Genomic DNA, 14279 nt, shown 5'->3' on the forward strand with positions numbered 1-14279 from the left:
CGAGTAATAATTTTGGATGGGATTGATCGGTTTATGGAGCGTGTCAATCGATTACAGTTCTCGTATTTTAGAACGAGAGAATAGTAGTAATAGCATAGCTAAAGGTGCATCTCCGTGTTGCTCTCGCTATCTAACCTTGCTCTACTTAGTTGCGGCGAATGTTTTGTCGCAATGGAACGTCCGGTCTCGATTGACAGAGCAGTTTTCTTCGGCTTATTTTCCATCGTTTCTTAATGAATTGCTATCGATAAACACCCAGGTACCTACTTAACTAAAGTCATTCATCATCATCATGATCATTTCAGTCATAGAACGTCCATTGCGGAACATAGATAAGCCTCCCCCAACTGCCTATTTCCACATGGCCTGTTGCAATTATTAACACGTCAAAATTAAGAAACCGTTTTACAAATGTTGATGTGCTTTAGCTTAATGACGCCTGAAAAACCTATTACTTACGGAACATTTTTATTCTTTACAGGTAAACTGACAGGCGAAGAAGAGGATTTATTTTCGTTAAAAGCATCAGCAACACAATCAACAGATGGTACTACTTCAACTACCACTACCAGCACTACAAGTTTACCAACTCGATCTACCCCAAAGATAGAAGAGAGAACAGAAAACAAAACAGAAGAAATAACCACCACAGAAGTTCCAGAAGAAACATCAGTTAAACCTAAGCCTAGATTATTAAATTTAAATGTAGACGAGTTGCAAACATTTGCGAATGCTTTACATAATCAGAGCAACCAGAATGATCCTAAAAAGGTTCTGCCCGACCTCAGTGATGTTACATTAGATGGAGATGAAGATGAAGAACCAAAAATGCACACAGAAGCAAAACATAAACAGATATCCGATAAGTTTTACTCAAATCTGCAAGCGCCTTTTCATCCTCTGCTAGGAGTAGATAGAGCGTCTGGAGAAGTAGAAGTGTGTAAAGAGAATGAAGTCACTTACAAGGTTAGTATTAGCATGGTATTATTCATATTAATCCAATAATAGATACTGTCAATAATGAATATTCAGAAATTAAAACTTACGCTTAAATTGTCGGTAGTGAGACGATAATTCAAATTCAGAAAATAACACTGTAGGATTTGCTTGTAACTTCTTGGTAAAATAAATTATCTCACCCACTGTATAAAATTTTGTCAGATCGGCGAACGAATTGATCGAGGCTGCGAGGAAACGTGCGAGTGTTCGTCAGGCGGCACCTTCGAATGTTCGCCACGCTGCAAGCATCCCTACATCCGGCGTGGCAGGAGATTGAACGACCCTCTTTGCTTCGAATCTCCAGTAGACGAGTGCTGCTCCATTATAGCATGCGCCACTGGCAACGGTGGTAAGTGCCCCGTTAGGTATTCTTATTTGACCGCAACTTTTTTTATATACTATCGAACAGTGTTTTTTTTTCACGACCATCTTTTTTGGGTAGTTATGCCTCGTCATTTTATTGTGACTGCTTTTGTGATACATCTAAAGTATTTGTAACAAAATGCTGAACCAAATAACCTAACAGTCGATTTATTGACTTATTTTTGTAGCAAAATAGCTCATACTACAACCACATAGAGTCGTTTTGTGATTTTAATTATCTATGATTTCAGATATGAAACCTACGAAGCTGGAAGTGTGTCGATACGGGAACGACACATACCCAGTGGGCGCACAGTGGCACATTGGCTGCGAGCAGACCTGCACTTGTGAGAAGAACTCTATTGTGACTTGTAAGCCTCGGTAAGAAACAAAAATGTTACTCACAACTTAAAATACTGTTGGTGCAGTTTACAGGTTACTAGATTGGTTACTAGTGCCCAGGTAGTTCTAAGCTTTCAGAAATGACTTGATTTACAAATAAAGCCTAATTATACCTAATACAGTCTTCTAGGATTAACTTAAGCAAGCACAGACTCTTTATAATACTGAAGATATCAAATTATTTTACAGATGTGAGCGTCATCCACCTTCAGATAAATGTATCAACGTGCAGGATCCAAATGACGCGTGCTGCGAGGTTCAAGTCTGCGATGTCTCACAGGACGTGCACGAGGAGCCAGAAAACGTCACCAGTTCTAGCACATCTACTACTGAGGTAAATATAATATGACGGTCATTCTCCGGATCTGGATTATTTTGTTGATTACCCCGACCTTTTTTATTTTTTAATTTAGAGTAAGTTTAGGTAAAACATTTCAAAATAGACATTATTACGAGCATATTTTTTATATTGGCCCATCTGTAGCAAGCAGGAATAAAAAGTTATGCGACATCAAAATTTTCATGGTCGGGGTAATCAAAGTTGGGGGTCAGAGTAATCAAAAATAAAACAAAATATTTTATTTTCTAAGGTTTTTTTAAAGTTATGGTAAAATAAATGTTATTATAACTAGCCATTTGTTATTTTGATGTATAAACGTCAATATTGTAAAGTTTCAATAAAATCTGTTAAGTAGTTGTTGCGTAAAAGAGTAAAAAACATACATTTATACATTATACATATAATATTAATGACTCAATGTCCTATGTCTCCTATATGGGACAGAAGGCGTCCACAACAGTCCTCCATCGCATTCGGTCTTGAGCTTCGTGTTTGATCTCGCTCCAAGTCTTAACAGTGCGCCGCTATGTTTTTTTGGCGCGACCACGTTTGCACTTTCCCTGGGGGTTCCAATCTAGAGCCTGCTTGGGGATGTGATCGGGGTCCCTTCGGAGAGTGTGGCCGATCCAGTTCCACTTGCAGCGTTTATTCTGCTGAAAGATCGGTATTTCGTGGCAGCGTTCCAAAAGTTCGTCGTTTTAAGGTTTATCCTGAGCCCTGCCCAATCTGTAAGTTGAATCCCATATGTTTTAATACACAAAAATGCGGTTACATGGACCATTATTCCTGTACATTCTCAAGAACTTTCCATGTAAAGAAACCTAAAAAAACAGGATAGAGTAAATCAATCGTGCACTGAACCAAGGTCGGGGTAATCATATTCTTATCTCGATAACTCCGAAATCCTGCGACGAGTTGCATTACCGATCACCTCGGCACGCAGGCCACCACTAAAGGTTCACGGGGGAGGATAGAGCTCGTTTCTAAATTGCGTAGCTAGGGACGTAGGCGCACATTAGTGACGTGTCGGGGTAATCACGGTTAACGCCCGGACACAACTTCAAATAGCTATTTTACAAAACCTTTTAGTCATATAGTTATATCGTATTTAATTTATCAATGTTTATTTAATCAGTAATCGATTACATAAGCATTGAAAGCGGTAATGATAACGGATTAATTTATACGAGCAAATTTGTTCTGAAATCGGGAGCGCGGACACGTCGTGGTAATCAATTTTTGACGACTTACGATTTTTTTAAAATTACTTAATTAACTATTATTAACTATCTCTGTGGTTTAACAACAAGAACCAAAGTTATACTATTAAATAAAAATATTTGTTACTAAAATATTATGATATTCGGGTACTTTTTGGCCCCGGACACGTGATTTTCTTGGCCGGTGGAATGACCCATGAACATCTTCATGGCTTTACTGTGTCAATGAATGAAAAAGTTTTAAAGGCGTACTAATCAAAATCACAGCTAGCCATGTAGATTACGAGGTCAGTCTAATTAATGACGTTTTGTACCGTAATTTACAGACCACGAGATCGTTCGAAGATTATCAAGAGGAGCAGTTCAAAACCACAATGAGGCCACTCGTGTTACCTGAACCAATCGGGTCAGTGAAGGTGCTACAAAACAACACAGTGCAAGTGAATCTGATACACATGAACAACACCGAAGATCCTATACACTTACTACTAAGCAACGATAATGGGAAATCTTTTAAAGACGTAGAACTGACCTACTCTAACTTAATACTGAACTTGGAAGGTGGGAAGGATTATATTCTGAAGACCAAAGAAACAGGAACGAAGTTCAATTTTACGATAACAGCATCTGATACCGGAGCTAATGAAGTTCCAGACGAGGATATAGCTAATTCAACCAAAGTTGGGTGCTATCAAGATGGAGTATTTTATGCTGTTGGTAAGTTAAATATTCTAACGACTTCTTTCACAATCAGACTTGAACACATTATTATTAGAAATCCACAAACTCTACTACGCCTTATGCTTGCCCCAATGTACCACATAAGCATTCTTCAAATGTTCTGCAAGAAACACGAGTAACTTAGCATATCTATGTATATGCGCACTATGCTGTAGAGTATAATGATCTGTTACTAACGCATTTAAGTAACTTAAGGTCGCTGTATGCTGCAGCATGTCTCAGAAATTTTATCTAAATGATCTGATTAAAATTCTAATTTTTCAGGTGAGGAGTTCCATATCAGCTGCACAGAACTCTGTGAATGCACTGGTCCTGACACTCACGAGTGTGTCGCCCTGGTGTGCCCCTCACACGTGGGTTTGGAGCTGGTGTCTAAGGGCTGTGTGAGATGGGCGCCCAGCCCTCCAGCTCAGCCGCCCAACTGCTGCCCGCGGTCTGCCAGGTGTCTTAGCGATGGGACTTGCCATTATAATGGAGTGCCGTAAGTGTTATTTATAATAAACGACTTTTTCTTTCTTTCAAAATTCCAACACTTCAAAGATACTGTTATTGTTTGACATAGCATGTAAACATTGTAATTAAAATGTTACTTTGTAATTTCAGGATACCAAACTGGAGTGAAGTGCCAATCTCTCTGACTGGCTGTGAACAACGATGTTTCTGCGAGAATGGCGACTTAGAGTGCCAGGAGACCTGCTCACCTTTGCCCCCTGTCCCTCCTCAGTCCCTTAGATGCCCTCCCCTACATAGACCAGCCCCTGTCAATATATCCGACGATGACTGTTGTAAGCAGTGGGGATGTCTGCCGAATAGTATTGGTAAGCAAGGAAAAAATTGTAAAATTAAATCATATTTTTTTGGATAAGGTTCAGGTGATGGTATAATCAATAGTGATTCACTGCACTAGCTTGAAAAAAAAACATTCATGAAAATAAACTATGATATTAATCAGTACAAAAATACTATCACATCATCTAACGAGATATTTTATCATTCATTTATCATTATCAAAGCATGTTTCATTTATCACTCATTATTCCTTACAGCTGCCAGTTCGAATGCGACAAATTTTCCTAAATACAGAATGCAGACTATAGATGACATGCCCTTTAAATACGTGACACCAATCGCACCACTGTTACCGACAGTATCTACATCTGTTCTGCCCACTCCACCAATCACGACTGACCCCACAGAATTCTATCGCCATCTTAGCCCAATCAAAACGTTCCCAAAATTTTTAAAACCACCTGCACCTATGTTTAACGACATTTCGAAGTACTCTATAGAAGCACCACGAAAATCATCGCATGGTGATAATATCACTGTGTTCACTTTAGAAGACGTTGAATCACCTTTCAAAATTATTCATCCAGATCCGTCACTAACTAGCAACAACAATCACTGGATTCCCAATGATCAGGTCTTAAGGCCTAACCAAATGTTGCTGGAACCTATCAAAGTACCTTTAAATCTTGCACAAACGATACAGCCTTCAAAACAGAAATACAATAACTTCGTTTTATCAGATCATAAAATGCATGATCATATCCAAAATTCTAAAATTCACCCAGTAGACGAAACTAAATACGAGCCCTTTAGAAAAGTGCCTATTTCTAAAGTTGATCGTTTTAATTATTTTTTACCGAGTTATGATAAGAAACCTTCAATGGCTCCATATAAAACAGTTGAGCCTAAAACTACCACTGCTCCATTTTATCCGACGAAAACCTTTTTTGAACCAATTCAAAATCAAACCACTGATGGCGAGCCTTCAAAAGAATTCCCCAATTTGAGTTCCCATTCAAGTAATGCCCGAGACCACCCTTACCATAGTTCCCGTGGTAAGCATGTGACGATACTTAGGACGAAAGACTTGAAGACAAGACCTAGTGACAATAATTTGTGGAGTCAAGATACAAAGACGCACGTTTTGACAAAAGCTCCAAATCCTTACGAGACTGTTCTGTTGCGACCGGTGCCTAACGTTAGAACTGAAGTAACGTCGAATTACAATCACAATGCGAAGATTCCTCGGATCGCTGAGAAAACATACTCGGCATTAGACTTAGAACATCTCCTGAGTCAGATGGAAGTGGAATCCGAGGTGAATAGGAATCTTGGACGGTCGGCGGACAGAAACCGCGACGGAACAGCGGCAGGTCAGCTCCGACTGTGTTAGCTGTTTGTTCTATGTAGTACACCTTATGATGAAGACTTGACTTCCAAAACTCGACTGACTGAGACTGTGCCTTATAACATTAATAGTTTCACTTCATGTTTAGTGGGATCTGTGTCTAACTATCCGTGTTCATGTACCATTAACCATACCCTATTTTCACTCACAAATCACAACTAACCAAGTAGTAATAGTACCTACGTTGTATCTATTGTGTGCTTAATAAAGTGTAGTTATACAAATACTGTAACTGATTTCTGTTTCTATAGGTCACCAAACTCCAGCTACAGATACGCCAACACATTCAACTCATCCTCAACAGCCCTCTTTCTTGCCCACCATTCCTCCTGACCTGCATTTCCCTCAAGAGGACATTCCAGACTACGATCAGAACAATATCCATCGACCGGTGAACTCCTTGCCTGGTCTGCCGCCAGGCTTGCACTTGCCAACGAACCACATAGATGATAATAAGAAGCTGTCAGTCATTTCACTGCAAGGAGACTCACCGACCAGTGTGATGATGCTGTTTGGACTGCCTCCAGTACTGGTGGGCTTGCGAGGAAGTGTGGACCTGCGATATACTGATAAAGCGTAAGTAAACAGATTGATTTTGAATACCTACTTAACAAGCGGCCGCCCGCGAATTCGTACGCGTGGATAAAATCGATCTAAAAGGAACCCCCTTGCAAAATTTGAGACTCCTAGCACTTGTAGTTTCTGAGATTCCGTGATAAGTGAGTCAGTCAATCAGTGACCTTTCGCTTTTATAGATATAGAAGATGTCACATAAGTCAGTAACTGTTTTGCTCTATATCAGCTATTTATTGAGACTTACGTCATTTCTTAACATTTTCAGGGACGAAGATATAACGAACTGGTATTCACAAGTGTTCGCTCCTGCTGACGAGGTGCTCACAACTCCTCGACTGGAGTTCAGGCTCACAGGGCTGAAGCCTTCCACCACGTACAAAGTACGAGGCAAGCTGTACTTGCACAACCTTCCCGTGGAACCTGAGAGCGAGATCTATACTGTGAGGACTTTGGACTTGCCCACGGTAAGTGCTGAACAACTTTCAGAAGTACATAACTATGTAGCTGTAGTAGTCCGCGACTTTGCTCACGTATTTCGGCCTTCCACACATAATTTGAATCTCGCGAACTCACCATTCTTATCTTATTGTTCTCGGCATGTTCTCACCTAAAAATAGTCATAAGTTTTCTTCATATCGCCAACAAACTTTCATCCGTCATTTTTGTATCTTCAATAACTTGAAGTCTCTACATATCTCTTACGAAAAAACTTTAACTAGTATTTTCGTAAGATATATTATGTAGAGACCTTCTGCAATATTAACTCATCAAAATTGGTTATCTTTTTGGCAACAGATAAGTACTTTCGTATTTATAATCTTACTTATCCTCTCTTAATCACAGGTGGCTCCAGCCGAAGAGAAGCGCAGAGAGATCGACAGTCAACTAACTGTTGTGGACGTGAACGATACAGTGGCACACGTCAGTTGGAGGCACTTCGCTGAAGAAGAACTGCAGTTCATCGACGGCATACAAGTCAGGTGTGTAACCTTTAGGGTATTTGGTGACATGTATGGCGTGTGTGCATTATTGCGCGAATCAGTTTATGCCACTGTACCGATAGTAAGATCCTGCCACTCACTAGTGGCTTAAGCCTAATGGCGCATCTAGTAAGCACTGAAATGGTAAGAGGAATAACGCATTTGCACTTACCAGGATAGCGCTACTATCTAAAGTTTAAAAGTTCTGTCACTACTCACTCACTCGTCAATGGCGTCAACTAGGTACATAGTAATTAAGCGCAAATACCCTCATAGTATTATTTTCGAAAACTTCTGTCTTTGCAAAATTTTATGTAAGCCTTCATATCACATTTTCAGATACCGACCGGTAGGAACGCCCATCTACAGCATGACAGAACTGCTCCACCACAGTCGATCAGCTGCGGAACTGCACGATCTGCGCCCTGGAAGTCGATACGAAGCCTCTTTGGTACTCATCCCTCCTCCGAGGGCCACTACAGAGCTTCATGACCCTGGAGTTGTTGAGTTCACGACATCGCCTTATGTTGGTAAGTACTCAGTCACTTTAAGTTGCAAAAGCAGGAAATCCATGTTCTATCGGCCACAGTGTTAACTATCCATATCCATTTTTGCTCTCGCTCTCAAATGGTGATTCTTTACGATAGAACGAGACGACATGACCGGCATTGCCAATAGTACATGAGATGCTTAACATATATCTTTGGCATAGACCCTGAAACTTGCCAGCTACTAAAGAAAAAAAAAGTTCTTATAATAAAAACATTATCTTCTTCCAGATCCGTACAACTGGACAGTGACCATAGAAGCGCGCGCAGTGGGTTCAGAAGCAGCCGAGCTGACGTGGCGAGGAGTTCCGTCTCCCGCTGAACGCTGGGTGCGGGTGTACCGCGCGGCCCACGCGTGCGGCCAGCCCGCCACTCGTAGAGAGCATGACGCCTTCCGACTGGCTGCCAGGGACTTGCCTCCAGCTGTGACGCTTACTGGTCTGGAGCCTGATACTAGGTAAGAAGCAGAATTGATGTAGCGAGAAGTGCCGTCTCCCGCCGAGCGCTGGTTGCGGGTGTACCGCGCGGCCAGCCCGCCACTCGTAGAGAGCATGACGCCTTCCGACTGGCTGCCAGGACTTGCCTCCAGCTGTGACGCTTACTGGACTGGAGCCTGATACTAGGTAAGAAGCAGAACTGACGTGGCGAGGAGTGCCGTCTCCCGCCGAACGCTGGGTGCGGGTGTACCGCGCGGCCCACGCGTGCGGTCAGCCCGCCACTCGTAGAGAGCATGACGCCTTCCGACTGGCTGCCAGGGACCTGCCTCCAGCTGTGACGCTTACTGGACTGGAGCCCGACACTAGGTAAGAAGCAGTGGAAGTGACGTGCAAGGAGTGCCGTCTCCCGCTGAACGCTGGGTGCGAGTGTACCGCGCGGCCCACGCTTGCGGCCAGCCCGCCACTCGTAGAGAGCATGACGCATTCCGACTGGCCGCCAGGGACTTGCCTCCAGCTGTGACGCTTACTGGTCTGGAGCCTGATACTAGGTAAGAAGCAGAATTGATGTAGCGAGAAGTGCCGTCTCCCGCCGAGCGCTGGGTGCGGGTGTACCGCGCGGCCAGCCCGCCACTCGTAGAGAGCATGACGCATTCCGACTGGCTGCCAGGGACTTATTGCCTCCAGCTGTGACGCTTACTGGACTGGAGCCCGACACTAGGTAAGAAGCAGAACTGACGTGTCGAGGAGTGCCGTCTCCCGCCGAACGCTGGGTGCGGGTGTACCGCGCGGCCAGCCCGCCATTCGTAGAGAGCATGACGCCTTCCGACTGGCCGCCAGGGACTTGCCTCCAGCTGTGACGCTTACTGGACTGGAGCCTGACACTAGGTAAGAAGCAGTGGAAGTGACGTGCAAGGAGTGCCGTCTCCCGCCGAGCGCTGGGTGCGAGTGTACCGCGCGGCCCACGCGTGCGGGCAGCCCGCCACTCGTAGAGAGCATGACGCTTTCCGACTGGCTGCCAGGGACCTGCTTCCAGCTGTGACGCTTACTGGACTGGAGCTCGACACTAGGTAAGAAGAGTGCAGTGGCAGTGACGTGCAAGGAGTGCCGTCTCCCGCTGAGCGTTGAGAGCTCGAAACCTTCTGGCTGCTAGGAAGCTGCCACCAGCTGTGACACTTACTTACAGAGCTGGAGTCGGACAGTTCTGACACTAGGTAAGCAGGCGAGCTGACGTGGCAAAGAATGTTGTTTTTCTCCGAGTACTGGGAGCACGACACTTCCCAACTAGCTGGCCAGAGACCTATCTCCAGCTCTGACTCTCATTGAAATGCCTCACACTGTACGAAATTTATTACACCAGGGACTCTAATGTATCATCCAGCCAACTAAATTGTTTGTTTTTCTTTCCAGATGTCGTGTCTGGCTAGAATTGTTCCTGACTAACGGAAAAGTGAAGACAAGTAATGTTTTGGAAATCACAACAAAATCTCTGGACTCACCAGAGCCTATTGACAGTAAGTGTGCTCTACATCTAGTATTCCTACGCCCGTATTCACAAACATTACTATGAGGTCTCACAGTGCGCGTGGACGCACAGGGTGACGCACGAACCAATCAGAGAGCTCTATTCAACTCTGTGTGTTTGATTTGCTGCTTCACTTAAGCAAGCGTTTGTGAATACGCGCGTTAGTTACATCTGGCAATTGACACTCATAGACGGCATAATTTTCGATTTAGGATGTAATTGATGACGTGAACTAAATGGTTTTTGTCTTCTTCAGATGAGATAGAAGCAGCATCATCATCAATCGCCAACAGCCGCGGCAGTCCTCGCGGGGACTACTACGGAGCCCTAGTAGTAGTAGGGGTGGTGGCAGCCCTAGGGGCGCTGACGTCACTACTGCTGCTACTAGTAGTCGTGAGGAGGCATCGACCTCGCTCCGTGCCTATTACACGTAAGTTAATGCAATGTCACCTCAATTTTGTAACCATAACTTAACCATAAAGGTCGTCGCACATTTAACAATCCCGAAAGGGATCGTAACCGTATCAACACGAGGCGGTCAATATTATTTGTATGAAACTCCATACAGCAACGCACACTTATCCGCACCGTAACGTAAACGCCTCACCTCGCGTTTGACAGCGCGCGAAAGGCTATATGGTGTTATTAATTCCTTTCCGCGTTGATAAGTCTGCTTTTTAATTTTATCACTGGGTACCACAGGGTGCAAAATTATCTATACTGTCTACTTAATTTTGTTTTAATTTTGCAGCTGTGCCATCCGCTCCTCGCGAGTCCTCGCTGCCGCCATACGACAATCCTGCGTACAAACTAGAGTTACAACAGGAAACTATGGGTAAGGCTGATTTTTCTTTCATATTCACTAACTAAACGTGTATGACTATGTCGTTAACATTATCATCAATGACCATCAGTCCGATAGTCATTCATTGAGACGCCTTTATAGGGCACACAAAGCTTTTTTCAGCCACCTTCGACAAGCGTTTGATGCGCTGCTAAAGATTGATTTGCTGCATAGCCACATTTTATGTTATTTTACCTAAGCTTAGAACACATTAAATACTAATCTACCCAAACTAAAACCCCACACCAAATAGGTTTTTGCTTAGTAATCGAACTCAGACCATTCAGCGACCTTGTGTCTAACCACTGCCTCTGGTAAAACTGTAGATTCTGCCTACGCAGAAGTTGCAGCAGAAGGGATAATACTTTAAAATATCAGAAACGTAACATATTCATCTGTCAGAGGCTGAAAAAAAAAGACTATCAGTTGAATTAAGGTTCAAAATCTACTTATTGTTCTCATACTAGCTCAAGGGTTATGGACCTAATTAACAACGTTCTCTATCATATTTCCAGATCTTTGACAGTTAAGCTCCCGTGGGCACGCCAATGGCCTCAACGGGATATCAGAGCGCGGTGTTGACGTCCCGAACGGACGAACATACAACGAGATGGGCGTATAAGCCATTGTACACATGTGACAGAGCTGTAGACCCTGGCTATACAGGAGTAGCAGTGGGAACGACAGGTGGGAAAATTCCCGAAAACATGTGACAGGACGGTGCCAGTGAGTGTACGCTAGAACTCAGAACAGTGCTATGTCGATATTTTGTTAGGCGTTTCTAGATTATCTTTAGTATTTTCTACACTTGTGATGTAGCCTTTTCATAACTTGAAAACCTTTCAGATCTCTTTGTACGGAAAATGTGAAATCTTATTTATGTGACTCTTCTATTTTTAGTCTCATTTCTTATTTTTTACGTTAGTTGTATAACAAATACTCGAAACTACGAATTTTTAACTTCTCGATTTGATATTATTTAAAATTGAAGCAAAATAAAAATAATTATTTAATAGTTCCTGTAATTAATACAAATCAGTGAACTATGAAAAACAAGAAATGAGTGCCTTAATTAATGTATAATAATTAAAATAAATAATATTTACCTACCTTGTTCTTTTGTAAATAGTGTTAATATAGGTAGTTAATTATTTGTTTAAAATGGTGAATACAAATAATTTGTAAAATAATGTTTTTTACTGACACTGAACTGCCGCAAAAATAATATCTTTTGTAATATACAATACATTTTTTAAATCTTTTTGTATTTTATTAATACCCTCATATTACTATTAGTATTTCATACTTGAACGTACAGTCCTCTCAACTTAAGCTGAGAATTGCATTTGTGTGAGTGCACACCGATAGTTTAGAGTGGCAATCGGCTTGAAGCGCGGCGCGTCCCGCGCATGGTTTATTATAGCAAGCGGCCTGAAGCGCGGCGCGTCCGCCACGCACCGCTTCCTTGTCGCTCACATACTTCACTTCACCCCCGGTACTGGTAGCAGATACGTGTAATTTTATGTAATTGTGTTCCAAATATTAGTGAAATGGCTCCTACTGTATGAATTTCCTGTACGAAATCCATTAAGCAGCCAAGTGAAAGAAATTTTATGCAAATTGAATACGTATTTTAAAGGTGTGAACGAAAAGTTTTTAGTCTGTTTTTATTTTGTAATTTTATAAAGTTTGTCTTTTTGTTGTATTTTGTAAGGCTGGCTGAACGCCCTCTCTATAAACGGTGCTCGCAGAATATCAGCGTCGAGGTACTTCGTGCCTTGGCATATGCTGAGCGAGGACCTGTTTTTATTTATTTATTTAAAAGGATGTGTCAAGTGTCGTTACATCGGCCCAATTGGTAGCAAGTGTTTTATAGACTTCCTTTTAATAAAACATTAATTTTATTTGTACGAGGGCGGCACTGAAAATTTCGGGAATCAAGGAAGTGAAACAACATTACTATTTAAAAATGTATTTATTGCTTTTTAAAGTATTCTCCGCGAAATTTGACACATTTTTCCATACACGAAACCAATCATTGAAGCAACCATTGCATTCGGAAGTTTGGGTCTCCAAAATGGCCGTTTTGTAGGCTTCCACAGCTTCTTCAGGTGATGAAAATCTCTGACCACGCAATTTATTCTTTATTTTAGGGAAAGTATAGAAATCATTAGGGCTTAGGTCAGGGCTGTACGGCGGATGGACTAATAATTCTATGTTTTCTTGCTCTAAAAACTCTTTTGTTCAGTGCGCGGTGTGAGAACTCGCATTGTCGTGATGGAGGATGATGCGGCGGTTGCAGTTCTCTTTACGGAGTTCAGAAACGACCTGTGGCAAACAAATGCTAGCATACTAATCTGCATTAACCGTTCTTTGTCCCCCAAGAGGAATAGTCGCAACATGGCCGGTTTTGGAGACAAACGTGGCCACCATTTTTTTTGCAACACTCCGTGAACGAACAATTTTTGTTGGCTTTAATTCATTTTCGAACACCCAAACTCGTGACTGGTTTTTTGTTTCGGGTTCGTACGCGTATATCCATGATTCGTCACCTGATACGATGTTGTATACAGCATTTGAGGATCCTGCATGTAATCTCCCGAGAGTTCTGACGCACCAAGTAACGCGAGCCGCTTTTTGCTCTTCGCAGAGCGAATGCGGTATCCATCGGGAAAACAACTTTTTTACACCTAGTTGTTCATGCAAGATTATTTGTATTTGGCTCATGCCAATGTCTAAAGTTGCCTGAATTTCGCGGTATATCACATGTCGATCTTCTTCAATCAGCTTACGCACAGCATCAACGTTTTCTTAGGTGACTGCAGTTTTTGGACGACCTTGACGGGGATCATCACTGAGCTTGACACGTCCACGTTGAAATTCAGGAAACCAGCGATAAATTGTGGTTTTGGATGGGGCTTCATTACCAAATGCAGAAATCATCCGGTCAACACACTGTTTTTGTGTTAAACCACTCCGAAAGTCATAATAAATCATCGCTCTTGAATTTTCTCGAGTCAATTCCATTTTCTCAACGACTAAACAAGTTTGACTAGACCTTGTGATACGACCGAGAATCTTTTTTTAAATAAATAAATGGTATACGATTT

General features: G+C 42.4%; 1 protein-coding gene across 1 annotated transcript in view; it reads left to right on the forward strand.

The window, feature by feature from the left end:
- Positions 1 to 12382, forward strand: part of sas (stranded at second) — a 53202-nt gene extending 40820 nt beyond the window's left edge. Inside the window, exons 3-19 of the mRNA XM_028318318.1 lie at positions 482 to 966; positions 1162 to 1348; positions 1614 to 1743; positions 1954 to 2098; positions 3651 to 4041; positions 4330 to 4546; positions 4669 to 4901; positions 5163 to 6227; positions 6514 to 6838; positions 7104 to 7302; positions 7682 to 7818; positions 8158 to 8348; positions 8598 to 8823; positions 10211 to 10314; positions 10582 to 10755; positions 11077 to 11160; positions 11685 to 12382. Coding sequence (XP_028174119.1) covers positions 482 to 966; positions 1162 to 1348; positions 1614 to 1743; positions 1954 to 2098; positions 3651 to 4041; positions 4330 to 4546; positions 4669 to 4901; positions 5163 to 6227; positions 6514 to 6838; positions 7104 to 7302; positions 7682 to 7818; positions 8158 to 8348; positions 8598 to 8823; positions 10211 to 10314; positions 10582 to 10755; positions 11077 to 11160; positions 11685 to 11692 — 4301 coding nt within the window. The 3' untranslated portion in view covers positions 11693 to 12382. The remainder of the gene's footprint in view (positions 1 to 481; positions 967 to 1161; positions 1349 to 1613; positions 1744 to 1953; positions 2099 to 3650; positions 4042 to 4329; positions 4547 to 4668; positions 4902 to 5162; positions 6228 to 6513; positions 6839 to 7103; positions 7303 to 7681; positions 7819 to 8157; positions 8349 to 8597; positions 8824 to 10210; positions 10315 to 10581; positions 10756 to 11076; positions 11161 to 11684) is intronic.
- The last annotated feature ends 1897 nt before the right edge of the window (positions 12383 to 14279 follow it).

The sequence above is a fragment of the Ostrinia furnacalis genome, unplaced genomic scaffold, assembly GCF_004193835.3.
Source record: "Ostrinia furnacalis isolate ACB-3 unplaced genomic scaffold, ASM419383v2 OfSCF6735, whole genome shotgun sequence".
In the NCBI taxonomy this organism is placed as follows: domain Eukaryota; kingdom Metazoa; phylum Arthropoda; class Insecta; order Lepidoptera; family Crambidae; genus Ostrinia; species Ostrinia furnacalis.